This window comes from Cavia porcellus, unplaced genomic scaffold, assembly GCF_034190915.1.
Source record: "Cavia porcellus strain 051 isolate PalLab524CR breed Dunkin Hartley unplaced genomic scaffold, mCavPor4.1 scaffold_20, whole genome shotgun sequence".
Taxonomy (NCBI): Eukaryota; Metazoa; Chordata; class Mammalia; order Rodentia; family Caviidae; genus Cavia; species Cavia porcellus.
Window position 1 is genome coordinate 6742654 of NW_026947503.1, and position 15255 is coordinate 6757908.

Here is a 15255-nt window from a genome sequence, read left to right on the forward strand (position 1 = left end):
CATAACCTTTTGGATTGTGAGGAAAACTAGAAAGAGGATTACAATACTTGGGTGACTGAACTCGATATTTTGGTTTACAATAATCTTGTTTCTGAGTTTTCTTTTCCTTCTGTATTTGCCACTTTCTAACATGTTGTGCAATTTACCTACTTGCTGTGTTTATTTTTTCTCTCTCTCCCTGATAGAATGTGAAGTTATTGTATTCCTTTGTGTATCCTAAGCATCTATAATAGTGCTTGGCACATAGGAACACAGTACTAAGTATTTTTTTGAACAAAGGAATAAAGCATTTTGAGAATAAAAATTCTATATAGCGCTAAGGACTTAGCTAATTTACATGGGCCTAACAGCAAATGCAAGAGGAAAAGACAGAATCACAGAGGCAAAGGAATCTGTAATGTGTTTAAGCTTTTCCATTTTTATATATAAGTACTCTGACTTATAAAAAATACAGCCATTTTAAATATTTTCATTATTTTTTATTTTTAAAAAATGTATGGCTAAACATGAACATTTTAAGCCTCAATACACAAGGACTACAACATCCTCAAGTCTCTATATTAACCATCCATAAATATCAATAAATATCCAATATACTAGTAGTTTCAGCATAATACTAGATGACATGCAATTTGAACAAAGACAGCAAAAACTAGTAAACTCATTAGTCAAACAACAGCTAATCATTGAGAATCTCAAATTTTTTAACTTTTGTGATCATACGCAACAAATGCAATAAAAGAGTATAATAACTGAAAATATAAAATTATAAATAAAACCACATACAAAATAGTAACAAATACTATAAAAATACATGAGTAGTATATGAGAAGTACTTTTGTTTTCTCATAAATATGATTCTTGGCATGAATTCTGGCCAATCTATGTAAATTTTTTAAATGGTATGGCTGATTTCTTAAGTTTCTTGCTATAGGCAAACATAAAATCATTTATTTATATTTTTAAAATTGTAATGGTTTAAAGTTAATGCACACTTGGAACACAAAGATGATTTTTTTTGTTTGCTTGGGAGGAGGGCATCCATGGTGCACACAAGTCACCCAAAACTCAAAGATACAAAAAAGTAAAGTTCAGTGTTTTCTTAAATTTGGAATTATCTTGGCTTTCACAAGTTGCAATCATTGAATGGGACAAAATCTTCCCCAGTTTCTTTGGTGATCCTGAGCACGGAAATTTGGTCTAGCACCTTTTCTTTGTATATGGAATACTAAGCCAATAATCTGTCTTAAATCACACACACACACACACACACACACACACACACACACACACTGTAAACTGTCAATAGCATAAATACAGTAAGATTAAAAAATAAACATACTTTACACAAGAATGTAGACTGTTATTAATATAGCAAGTTTTGCTATTTAGGTTAACATTTACCTGCATGAAATATACTGTGAATTCTAAATTTTAAATACTAATGAAGTAAAACAGGGACTTTCTAGATTCTTTATATGAAGAACTGGGAGATACTACACACACTTCAACAATGGATTTTACCTATTTCACTTAGCTAATAATACTATACATCTTCATTGCCTAAGGTATAATGACGGGACAGCAGCAGGAAGAAGCCAGGAAATTTGAAAAGCAATGGGCAGGCTGGTTCAACTATGATTGTGTGTGTGCATGACTGTGCTGACCATACACACATACTTATGAACATTATTTTCATAAACAAAGACTGCCACTATAGCCTCACAAAAAAAGCATGTCCACCTCTACTTATCCAGAGTACCAGCTTCAAAAAGAGAAAGGCACAGTCCAGATATATTAAACCAAATATATGTCCCTCCCAAAAGGGTAAACTGGGAAACAGAAATGCTTACAGTGAACGTAGACATTAAATTTATTGACTAAGCACAATTTCAAGAGCAACAGTCTCATTTGCTGCAGTGGTTTAACTGCCATGGTTTAACGATCTGGTAGAACAGCAAACCACATTTAAACAGTCAAAGTTCAACTCCAACTTCGTTTTCTATTGATTTATTTTACTCAGTGAAGGATTACTTTACTGGGATATTCAATGAAAATGTTTTATTTTATAAATATATTGCAACAATTATATCATTTTAAAAATAAAATGAATATCTAAACTGTTTAAAGCAGGAAATACTGTTTAGAGGAAAAGTTTTATTTGTGTTTACTTTCTCTTTTTTTCCAGATGTTAGTTTATCTACAATATGGATTTATTCCAGAAATTGATCTATTGATCTATCTATCTATCTATCTATCTATCTATCTATCTATCTATCTATCTATCTTGGGTAGTGACTGAACTGCCAGTCATGGGGCTCAGGCCCTGATCATCTTATCTGTTTTAGTAGTGGACACAGTGTTTGGCCACTGTCTGGCACTTAGCACAGAATTTCCTGCTAAACACAGAAATTCCTACCACAAGAAAGGCTCTAGCTGTGCTGTCAAAAGAGGCTTTAGATGTTCAGGGCTTCCTATTGGTGTGCATGTAAAAATAAAAGTGAAATTTAGTGAAGCAATGATGATAGACACCACAAAAATGTAATACACACATATTCTTTTAAAGACACACTATATCATATGTTTGAGATATACACTGAAGTATTTATGAATGAAATTATATTATGTCTTGAATTTGCTTTGAAATATTACAGAAAAAGTGTAAGATAGGCAATAGGCACTTAGTGGTTTTTCATCTGTACTTTGAGTGGTATGAAAATTTTGACAATAATAATAATGACTTCAAATAAGTTTCAACAATAAAAATAGGGTAAAATATTTTTAAACTATGAAAACCACTATATAAGATGACTGAATACAAAGACTCTTATGAGCCTATTTACATGACTATTATGATAGTGAAGTTAGCAGCAACTTAAGTTTCAGTCAGTAGGGAATTAAATACAACATATCACAAACAACAGACTGCGACGGGAACATTCAGGGACATTTTTGCAAACATCCAGGAGACATTTTCAAGTGAGTAAGGATATTCAGGAGCAGCACAGAGAGGCAAATTCATTCTCACAGGAGTGAGCACGAGGGACACCCAGAGGAGTGTTCATCAGTGTTCAGATAGGTCAACCCTGCCAACGAGGAATTACAGGGAGTTTTTACTTTTCCTTGAAACCACTCGGTGTTACCCCAACTTTTCATAGTAGTAATTATTAATTTTATAATTAAAGAAACTATTTTCTGTAATGATAGTCTATAATTTTTTCACTGTTATTTTTTCTAGCTGTCAAAATGATTTAGTGTTAAAAACTGTCAAGTCTTACACAATTCTAAGAGAGTGCTACACTTCCAAAACAATATGAAATCTGGAATATATTTCGTTTATTTCTAAAAATGCAAATAATAATTTTTAAAGCACGTTTTTTCCTCAAACACCTACAGAGTGCATTGAAATGTAAAAATGTCAAAAAGTACATAAAACATAATATATTTAGGAATAGACTTAAATTCTTTTTAGTTAACTCAAATCAGGCTGAAAATTCTATTAGTTATGGGGAAAAAAAACAGCATTTGGAAGAGAAAAGAAGAAAATGTTTTCTAGTTGGTTCTTAAAGAATTTGAAAGTATCCCAAGACTTCTATGCAAAAAAAGTGGGTATTTTAGTAATATGTTTGTTCTTAGAATAGAACAAGTGGCAGCACGGAAAGAAATGTAATTTCCAGATGCATAATTCTGTGACTTCAGTGCCATGGACTTGACGTCAATTAAATTGCAAGTTTACATCTAACCAGCACTGAAGCACCTTGCATGTAGGTTTTAATTTAGAGATTAACCCCAAAAGCTCAGGTAAACTGTTAAGAGTATCTTTCTCTGGGTGTGCATCACAGAGAAAGATACTCTAATAGCTGTCACAGTCTTTCTTTCAGACAGCATACTGCTGATGCACTCACTTCCTAGTCTGCAACAGCCCCAGAACAGAAAGGGAGGGACCCTGAGGGGTTCTCTTATCCATTATTCATCCCTTTGTGAGGCCTTTATTGTATGTAGCACCTTATCTGAAAGGTGTCAAGGGAATTTAAAAGTAGGCCCTTTTTACCAGTGGCCTAAATATCCCTAAGTGTGGTAATTTCAGTTTGAATAACCTAAAGAAAAACAAATAAAAAGGTATCACCTTGTTACCTGGTGGAACTTCTCTTGTTCATGTCCATGTTCTAAGCTTTAAGAATGGTGTGAAATTTCTTAGATTTTGATTTATCCATGTCATGTATCTGTATCAGATTGAAAGAGTATTTTATTATAAATTAGTTATATAAATATGGTTATGCTCCAGTAGTTTCTTAATTATTATGTTTTCAAATGATTTGGAGCCTATCATTTAAATCTTATTTGGGAAATCTTAAAGGTCTAGTTAGCATATCATGGACATCCCCAGATGTAAAAAATTTTGTTTACCTGTTTCCTAGAACTGGATTGCCCATCATGCATAGTATTAGAGTGATGCTTTGAAGTTTTTGAAGACTCAGGACATAACTGTCTTCTAGACCTGTGGACTGTTCTGCTTACTATTAACCTGTGGTTGCTTAAGTCAATTTCCTCATTTTGGGTTGCCTGCTGTGGGAGCAGTTGTGGATCTTCAGTTTCTATGTCTGGCTCAAAAATATGTGGTTGTCGCTTCAGTTTCATTGACTCACAGTCTTTCCTTAATATCTGTGTTATATATTTACTTGTTACATTTTCTTTTCCATAGACGTCCACAGCATTTTTTATTACACTTAAACCATTATTTGACACCTGACACATTGTACTGTTTGACAGTTTACTTTCATTTAAGCTCACAATTGATTTTCCATTAGAAGAGAAATATTTTGTTATATTTTCAGAGCAGTCAGTATTTTTTTCTTGCACAGGTCTGGAGCTCTTCTGATTTAAATTTCTAGCATATATTTGAATGTTACTATTAGATCTCTTTTTAGTAGTTGGATCCAAATTCAGTTTGTCATTTTGGATTATACTGGTTTTATATGAAAGCAATTTAGATTCTGTTACACGCTGTTTTCTTTTCTGCTTGTCAAGCACTGAAATATCTTTGTTCATTGGTGACAATCTATTTTTGAAAACTGGTATGAATTTAGGGGTGATATTACTTTGGGAGCTAAGATTTGAGATAAGAACTTGAGTGTTTCCTGTGTCTGCCTTTGATTCTTTCAAATGTCGCTTGTGAGACAGAAATTGCTTTGCACTTTGAAAGGACTCTGGCTGGTGTTGCAGAACTGAGAAAGTGTCTGGCTGCAGCTGGCTGATGGAATGCTCCACCGTGTGGTCTCTTGCTACTGAACATGTGAGAAGACGTGGAGCTGGGACAGGCTTTCTGGAACTGACTTGCATCACAGAAGCCCTGAACAGTCTTTTAGTGGTCAAATTGGGTGGCTTGACTTTGGTTTCCTGCAACGATAGAGATTAGGGACATTTTCAAATACAATATCATTAACTGAAATCACCAAAGTAAGAATAGAAAAACGGGGTGTGGTGGGGCACCTCTATAATCCTAGCACTTGAGATACTGAAGCAGGAGGATCATTGTGAGTTTCAGGTGAGCCTGGGCAGCACAGTGAGTTCAAGGCCCACCTGAAGTACATAGTGAGACTCTCCTTCCCCCTTCCCCAAGAACAGAAAGAACATTATGGTCTATAGAACCGCTGAATAAAAACTATAAATGAGCATCACAGTGCAATATGTACAATTTCTCACAGTTTTGTATCCATCCTTTCAGGGTAATACACAAGCCAGAACAATTTGTTTTTCTCTCCATATTAGGTTCAGTTGTTGAATGGAGTTGAGAGAAGGCAAGGAGGGTCACTGGGTGATCAGAATTGTGAACAGGCACAGGTAAGAAACTGACCCAATTAACTATTAGGTTAGCAAGTGACATAAAAAGTTTAGTGGAGTAAAATTCCATACAATAGGACTTTAACAGTTAAACTTTGGGATGGCTCTACAGAGTACAGACCTGGAAAGAGTTGTTCTTTTGAAGACCCTTGTACCAACTATGGTTAACCTTTTAGAGACTGAGTGCCCAAACTGCAACCCAAGACCCATTTATTTATCACAAAATACCAATGCTGAAATTAAATCTGAATACTAAAGTTTTAGTTTAGAAAAAACAGCTGTTATGCAAAGCCTGGCTCCTGGGGAAATCTAGATCATGTGCCAAAAGAGAGGGGTCCTGCATGGCTGCTGTAGCACATATGTCCTAGGTTTGCCATCACTGCCTTACACAGAGCTGGTAAGAAAGCTAAAAACAGAAGAAACCTTGTATGCCATCTTGTATACCATATTTGTCAAGATACCATAAGCGCAGAGGCTACCACCATCAAACCAGGTCAAGAAGTGTAGGCACCCCACTATGCCTAAGAGTTTGGTAGATGGGTGTTCAACAACACTCCGTTCCACTCTTCTCCTGGTGGTCCTCTCAACTAGAGCCTGAAATTTCGAAGTGATATTTTCTCCTTTGAAGTTAGGTTTTGGTTTCGGCAAGCTAATTAGCTACACAGTGTCTGGAAGGAGGAAATAAGGAAAACCCATATTGTGCCAAACAGCTTAATTATGAATGCCTTCTTTGAATTTCAGTTGCAGTTAGCGGAAGCTCATGTGCCTACTCACCAGCTTCGTAAATGGCCAGAGCAGACAGAACTTCCTGTGAGCACTCTTCTGCTACAGGCCCTACAAAGTAGCGATAGCTGGCCACCCACACTGCCCTCGCATTTTTTTTTTTTATTTAAAATGGTGGGCAGAATTTATTTTCAGAAAAAGGGTACAAGTTATACAGAATTTCAGAAAAAAAGATAAACAGTAGGAAATCACTAGTTAATGGATTACATATTGTCATCTTAGAAATATTTGTTCAAGTTACAAAATTAAAGCATATAAAGTGGACATTCAAACAGTGAGACTGCAAACAGTTCTGTTCAATGATCCAACAAAATTCAGTAATATCATTGTCTATCTTATATACTTAAATATACATGCAGTTATATCGTTTAGAGCACTTTCTTTTCCTCTCTTTTGTACAATGGCTATTACACATTTTGGGTTTTATTACTCCCACAGTTCTTATTACTTTTTTGGAAGAGAGTAAAACCAAATGTGACCTAACAGAACAGAGTTGATTAAATCAAAAGGGTGGACATAATAGATAATGTAAAAACATAATACAAAGTGATCAACAATGGTTACCATAATGCCTCCCGCTATCTCAAATAGAATTGACTATATCATTAGTTATAATAAAATTGAACAAAACCAACAGAACCAAAACATTGGAGACATTACAGATCTTCAAAAGTAGATAATAGTCAACCAGAATGGGCGTCATAATGAATCCCACTATCTTCACAGCTGTTGCCTAAATTTTCAAACCTGGTACTATCAAGCAAAACAGAATAGAGGAACATCAGTCAAAACAAGATGGTGAGAGCAATACAGGGCTTCAAATCAAGTTAATAGAAAATCAAAATGGGTTACTATAATATATCCTGCTATTTTTTAATTTATTTTTCCCTTAATTAAAAGGATAAAAATAAAAAAGTAAATAATAAAATGGAGATTGAGATAAAAGAGGGCATAACAACAAAACAGCACAGATCAAAACATAACCATGTAAGCAAAATAGTGTTTCACCACAAGAATAATCCTCACATAGAAGTAGTTACCATATTGTCTCTTTCCTTGAAATCTTTGAGTATAACTTCGTATACTGTAGCATCAAATATATCAAAACAATGTAAAACCATTCAAGAGAATGACAGTATTGCAGGGTATTTAGAATCAACTAACAGAAAATAAACAATGGTTTCTGTATAATCTCCTTGTCTATAAAAGTTTTGTTTATACAATCACATATAATAAAATCCAATAAGATACAACATGTTAAGACCTATGGAAACAGAAGAACAAAAGCTTGATGGAACTTCAAAACAAGATGATATTAAATCAGCATTACCTATTATGATGTCATTTTCTCCAAAATAGCTGTTCCTATCATCCAATCTACTCTGCCTCATTTCTGTTGAGCTCTTTTTCTGTCATTAGTTGTCAGTTTGTCTTCTTCACTTTGTTTTCTGCTCCATTCATTGTGGCCTCTCTGCCACTATTTCTGGATTCTTCATATTTTTCTTTTTTAGAATATCCTGCAGTATTCTCTGTAGAGTTGAATTGGTGGTTGCAAATTCCTCTAGTTCCTCTTTATCCTGGAAGCACCTTGTTTTTCCATCAATTTCTAGGGACAGTTGTGCAGGATATATCAATGTTGGCTGGAGGTTATTATCTTTCAACGCTTGAATTACTTCCCCCCACACTGTTCATGATTTGATGGTTTGTGCCGAAAAGTCTGCTGTAATTCTGATGGGTGTTCCCTTGTAAGTGATCTGTTTCTTGTCTCTGACGTCTTTAAATATTCTGTTCTTATATTGGATTTCTGGAATTTTGATTATTATATGCCTGGGTGTAGCTCTGTTTGGGTTGTAGGTAGCTGGGGTCCTGTATGCCTCATACATCTGAGTATCTTTACCTTTTGCTAAATTAGGAAAATTCTCCTGGATTATTTCTGCAAGTAGCTTTTTTGGTTCATTTGTTTGTGTCCCTACCTCTTCTTTTATGTTCTTAAGTTATAGATCCTCTTATCATCTTCTAGTCTTTGTATTATTGCTGCGTGTGTCTTTGTTATTTTTAAGAGTTTTTCATTTCATGCTCCCATATTACAAATCTGCCCTCCAGTTCAGATAATCTATCCTTAGTTTCTTTCAAGCTGTTATGCCAGTTTTTGATAGAGTTTTTAGTTTCCTGGTAATCTCTTTGAACCTGCTTCATGTATTCTATGTTTTCTCTATTTTCTCCATCAACAATTCTCCCCTTTTTTTCTGTTCTTCCATTCCACCATCTGTTTTTTCTTGGGTGGTGCTTAGCATTTCTCTATTCTGTTTATGTCTTGCTTCAGGTCATTAATAACTTCATTCCTGAACTCGTCTATGAGGCTCTGGAGATAGCGCATTATGTCTATTGGTGCCGTGTCTGCTATTGCCTGTTTCTCAGGATTGGGGGCTGAGGAGCCTTTCTTGTTGCTCCCTCCTCCCATATTCTTTGTTCCTTATATACAAGCGTATATAGGAGGCCCAGCTTCCTTCCCTGTCGGCCACAGTCTGTTTGAATTGCACCGGCTAGGTGTTCCTGCCCACTGCAGTGCACCAGGGAGTTACGGACTGGGCAGCCTATGTGGTGCCCACCCCTCCAGGTCAACCTACCGAAGGCTTCACCGCTAGGGTGCACCTCCAGGCGCTGGGACCTGGGTTGTGCTAGCCTACTGGGTCTCAGCCAGCAGCGTCACGTAGGGTAGGCACTGCTCACCAAACCCGCTTGAGAGGGGGATATGTGACTGAAGTCACTACAGTGCCCTGTTCTGGCAAGTCTGCCCGGTCCCAGAATGTCCTCTGTTGGAGCCTCCTAGACCGTGGAAGAGTCCCAGTTTCCCTCACTCATTACAGGTTGATGCACGGCTCCCCGCCCGACCCGCTCTCAACTCCGTTCACCAATTCCTGTTCTCAGAGCTTTCATGAGTCTCTCTCCCTGCTGAGCCGATTCAGACACAGCAGCGGTGGCAGGAAACCCAAATTGAGGCTTTCAATGGTGCGGGCTCCAGCTTCCATGCTGAGGCTTTATCTGTTCCTGTTACAGCACCAGGATTGCATTCCCAATTGGTTTCTCTCAGCCCAGTTTGTTCTTGGGTCAGCAGGGTATATCTCCTCTTGCTTAGGATTCCTCACTCCGCACCATTCCTGGATTCTAAGCTGGGTATCTCAGAGAGCCTCCGTAGCTGCTGCTATCTGTCTGCCATATTCTCCTGGAAGTCCACTGCCCTCACATTTGCATGCCGCCTAAGCATGCAGATGTGGCCATGAGAAGAACCCTTCAATCTAACTGAAACTCTGTCCTAAGATACTGACAGAAGTGACTCAGTCGCCTTAATGTGTCCACATTACATGTTTTTCTATTTCATGAAGAATGAATTCAAGAACTTAGGTAAATTTGATTATAAAAAAGGGGAAACCAATCCATTCTTGGACCTTTTGGTTTCATAAACTGTTGTAACATTTGAACAACATTACTAACAGAAAAACTCTAGACAGACTCATATAAGGATAAATTACTTATAATGACATAAAAGTGTGTGTTAAGTATGCATATCTTGTATCTGAAATATGCTTACATTTATACCCTATTCCTTTTTCTCTGACTCAGAAATATACATATAGTGAAAATAGTTTTCAAGAGTTTGTTTTGCCTAGCCTCTCAATATATTACTTACTTATTCTTTCAATGTTTAAAATACTATAAACAGCCCAAAGGGGAAAACCTCTAGGTTTACATTCAAAATTTATAAAAGATTGCAAAGGGTCTATGTAAACAGCAGATGAGATCATAAATAATTCACAGAACTTAAAATATATTTAAATGGTCAACAAATCAAAGCTTTGTGAAGTCACATGTCAACAAAAACCATGTGGTTTATCATATCATTATCATTTATTCTAGGAGTCATTAGTAAATGTAGCTCACTTTACTTAATTTCTTCAATTTATATCTGTGTGACTTTATATGCCAACAAAAATTATAGAAACAATCCGAAAGCTCTATCCTATACTTTGATATGAATGGATATCTAATGGAGGTTTAACATTGAGATCATGATTAAATGAAATGACAAATAACCAAAATGACTAACCAAACTTACCTATTAAAATCTGGTTTTATGCATACATCACTTTAGCATGTATCTTGCTTAAAATTGAATCAGAAGTCAATTAAGTTTAATCTGTGGTATGTATTTTAGCACATGTAAGTTTTTAAAATATATGTATTTTTATAAAGCCCCATGTCATTATCACACCTAGCATAATAATTCTTTAATACCATTAAATACTAGTTCATAATTTCTTGTTTATCTCAAAGAGTTATTTTCAGAGAGTTTAAAATTAGAATAAATTCTGTTGTTATGGAAGTTACTTGCTAGAAAAATAATAGAACATAGAATAAAAGAGACTTAAGAGACATGATGACTAAACAAAATGTGGTAACCCTATAAAAATGTATATATTTTAAAAACTTATATGTGCTAAAATGCATACCACAGTATTTTATAGGTGAAATCACATCATACCTGAGATTTGTTTGAAAATATTCTAGTTTACTCCTGACCTAAAAATGTCAAGGAAAAACTACATGACACAGTCATGTGAGTTTTTATTACATCAATATTGTAAAATTATCTTTGAAAATGTGTGTAGATTAAAAAAATAGCTTAGTTAAGCACTCCTCCTAATTTATTATTATGTTTCAAATCAGGTGAGCTTAAAATAATCAGGAGGTACTACAAGGGCCTGGCTCTTCTGGCGAATGCAAAAGCTGTTTTAGCCTCAGGACTGCTGGGACTGCTGATCATAGCTTTGCGACACCTGCTTGCTTTCCTGCACTTTCCTTTTTGCTTTACCCAACTTTGCTTCCTTCGTATCTTTCAGGGGTTACTTTTAGGGACAGTTCCTAGACTCCAATTCAGAGTCACCCCTAGAAAAATCCAATCTGTGGCAAGGGGGGTTACCATCACTTTCCCTTCACTTTACAACTGAGGAAACAAAGGCACAGAGACCAAATTTCGCTTGAAAAAACACAGATACTCTGAGATTCAAATTCAGACAGACTGATTCTAGAGACTGAACTGTAAACCAGAAACCTGAAGTTTTCCAATTATAGGAATAAGAATATGAAGACTAAGAATCTGTCTAGTCCTAAGTTTGATTTCCAGTACTAAAAACAAAACCCCTGAAATATTAAGTAGTCAATAATTACATAAAAATTGCATGATATAATTATAATGTCTTCTTCCAAATTCCTAATATTTGGACTTGGCCAGGAGCTAAATTTCTTTAAATGTTATGGCTGAATAAAGATTTAAGAATCACTACCGAAAAGATGTCAGTGGTATTTGTCCACCCATATTGTCTTAGGAAAAAATGGCCTTGCTGACTGTGACCAGCCAGCCCTATGCTGGGATGTGATTATCCTCTATTTCTAGCAACGTCAATTTTCTGACCTTGGACTACATTTTCCTTAAGGCACTCTGTCTCCCCTAGGCAAACTTGGCAGTCTCTTACTATGAATTCGGGAGTCTTATGGTTGAGTGGTCCTTCCCAGGACTCAGATGAGCTCAGGCCTGCTAGGTTATCTGAAGTAGGTACTTCCTCTTTGATTCCTCCAGCACAGGCTCAAAACAGGTCAGTACCAGACTCCATTTTGTTTCATTTTCTGTGGTACATGCCAGAGTCTTGCTCTCCCAACGCTGGTCCCACTACCAGGCCCCACTTTGCAATTGTGGAGGGCTCTTAAAGCGTTTCTCTCCTTGACACTGCAGCCACAGTCAACCTCTTCCCCAATTTTAATGTGATGGAGATTGCCACTGTAGATCCAGGTAATTGGGTGCTCACTATTGCTGCTACATCCCTTCTGCTGCCTTACTACCAAATGGAAATTGAAGATTAAAAAATAACCAATGCTTTCACTTAGTTAATTTTAACTATATAAAATTATAGGTAGCCTGAACCATTATTGAATGAGTACTCAGGCTAAAAGCTCATAAAAGCACAAAGAATAAAGCAATGCATTTTTTATGGTGCAATTTTCAAGGTTCATTACAAACTTATTTTATAAACTCTCTTTTGGCTTTTAAAAATGAAATATGTGATGTGTACAAATGTATGTACTATATATGTGAATTGGAAGGCAAAATACAATGTAAATATCATAGCCAGTTTAAGAAATGGGGCATGATCTTTGATCTTTAAAAAACTTGTAGAGGAACTTTCACCTCCATGCATGGCAGGAGGACTCATGTTGCTACTGCTGCCTGGCCCACAGACTCTGGGTTATAAGGCTGGAAGGCAGGGAGGTAAGGAAGGGGCCAACTACTCTTAGGGAAAGTCAACCACCAAGTCCTCTGTGACATCCCCTCCCCATCAATGCGGCCTTCCCATGGAGGGGTAGGTGGTAAGATGCCGCACAGAGGGACAGCCCAGCACATCCACAGGGTCAGGGGCTACAGCAGTGGGGATGCCTCTCACTAGATCCCAGTGAAAGGTTAATATGGAGAAGCCAAAAGGGAAACAACAAAAATTGCTACTGGTAGACAAGCACATGAACAATTTGTGGCTCATCTACACAATGGCATAATATGGCTCAACCACTGAAAAGCAACAGCACCGATGAAAACCAGCAGAGTCATACTAACTGTGTCTTTCTACCCCCCAAAAAATTTTAAAGTATATGCTGAATGGTTACAGCTCTCCTGTACTTAGAGAGTGCAAACTATCAATATGGAACACAAAGTTCATGGGGTCCTTGGGATGGAAGGTCAAGAAGTGATTACAACTGACTAAAAGAAAGATCCAAAGTGCTATAAGTATTCACCATCCCCACTGGGGCGATCGTTTCTAGGGTTTCTAAAGACTACCTCACACAGTCACCACCATGGTGTGCCACCACAGTCTATGTCACAATTCTGAATAATACATTTTGGTATTAATAGTACACTTCATTAACTAAGAATGAATAATTTGCATGTACCTCAAAACTGCAATGTATTATCGATCTACCACCACCACCAGAGAGGTTACAAATTGAAACCAACACTTTATCTCTTAAGTAAAATTACTTTAGAAATTTCTGGGATGTATCAGTATTCCCTATTTAACTGACAATGATAACATCATCAATCCAGAAAGAAAAATATCCCAAAATTTCACAGCTCTCTTAAATATGAATACCCAGTCCTGTATCTTCAGAGAAAATGTCTCTTTTGTATGGAAAAAACCCACAGCATTGTTCCCACCACATGCAAATTATCAACACACATATATATTATTTTTTTCATTTTAAAATATATATTAAAAAAGTAAAAATGTCACCAATGCCTAACATCACAGAAAGCTTTCCTAGTTTTTCTGTTTCTAAATTATATACTTAGGCAAGACAGTGCCTTTGTGTAATCCCAGCCTTCTGGGTGACTGAGGCAAGAATGCAACCTGACAAATTTAGTGACTTAGTGAGACAATTGCTACCTGAAAAAATGCCAGGGGATGTAGCACTTATGCAGGAAAGGAGACAAATGGGGAGGCAGGAGGATTTTATTTCAGTGTTCTTGGTGCACACCTGTTCAGCTTGATCTCACAATGTCCAACATGACTAAGCATTGGACAAAGAGCAGGTTCTAGTTTTTTTTTTTTTTTTATCAGTACCAGGGATCGAACTCGCGACTGCCTGCTTACAAGGCAGGCGCTTATGCCGCTGAGCTAAATCCCCAGCCCCAGGTTCTAGTTTTTATGTATATGGTCAAGAGAATGAGCTTTCGGCATGGAATTTGTGGGCCAGCAGAAGAACAAAGAAGAGTGTCAAATTGTGACACTTTTATGTAGCTATGCCTCAGAATAAAGGATGTTATGGCAACAGGAGGCTATAAAATTTTATTTATAGGGGCCAAAGTTACTGCTTTTATCTGTATCAGAACACAAAACAACAGCTGTAGGGAGGAGAGAGTTTGAGAAACTTGACTTTTTCTTTTTAAATCCTGCTTGAGTTCAGTGTAAAAATGCAAGTTCAAGATCTACTACTGCAAAAGTAAAAAACTAATACAATAGTTAGATAGATGATAGGTTAAATAAAAATATACACAATATTTAGATAACAGTTAGTGGCCACTGATTGATGTAGAATGAAGGAAAAAGACAGGCCATACGGTCTTCTTACAAGAGGGAAGACCCAGGCTGTAGAACCCCGAGATACGACCTCACTTTCTTGGCAACATGCCTAAAAAGAACCCGTTAACAGCCACATGCTCTAATAACAGCCATCTCCCAAGCTTACAGGTGGGAGCAAGCATGCTGAGCTGGTTTCCCTTTTCGTGAGGCTGCAGCTCAAGACCGCAAACATGGAAAGCATCCATGAAAGCGTGTGAGGACAGCTGGTTCCATGCAGACACCACAGGCTACACTGCAGCAGCCACCCAGCGGTCACAGACACCCAAGGAATGTCTTCCCTGGACTGACCATACCTGAAAAAGCAAGGTACCTATGTGAAGTTTCCTGAAGCCCAAATACCAAGGGCACAAAAGCCAGAAAGAGCCCAGGACAAGTTTTACCAGGACCAGAAACACCGTTTCTGAGGAAGTCTCTCCAGAGCAGGGCACACAAAAAGCTAGAGTGA

General features: G+C 36.9%; 1 protein-coding gene across 1 annotated transcript in view; it reads right to left on the reverse strand.

The window, feature by feature from the left end:
• Positions 1-4125: 4125 nt before the first annotated feature.
• Positions 4126-15255, reverse strand: part of CUNH18orf63 (chromosome unknown C18orf63 homolog) — a 44742-nt gene continuing 33612 nt past the window's right edge. Inside the window, exons 12-13 of the mRNA XM_063231443.1 lie at positions 4408-5397; positions 4126-4223 (exon numbers count right to left, since the gene is read on the reverse strand). Coding sequence (XP_063087513.1) covers positions 4167-4223; positions 4408-5397 — 1047 coding nt within the window. The 3' untranslated portion in view covers positions 4126-4166. The remainder of the gene's footprint in view (positions 4224-4407; positions 5398-15255) is intronic.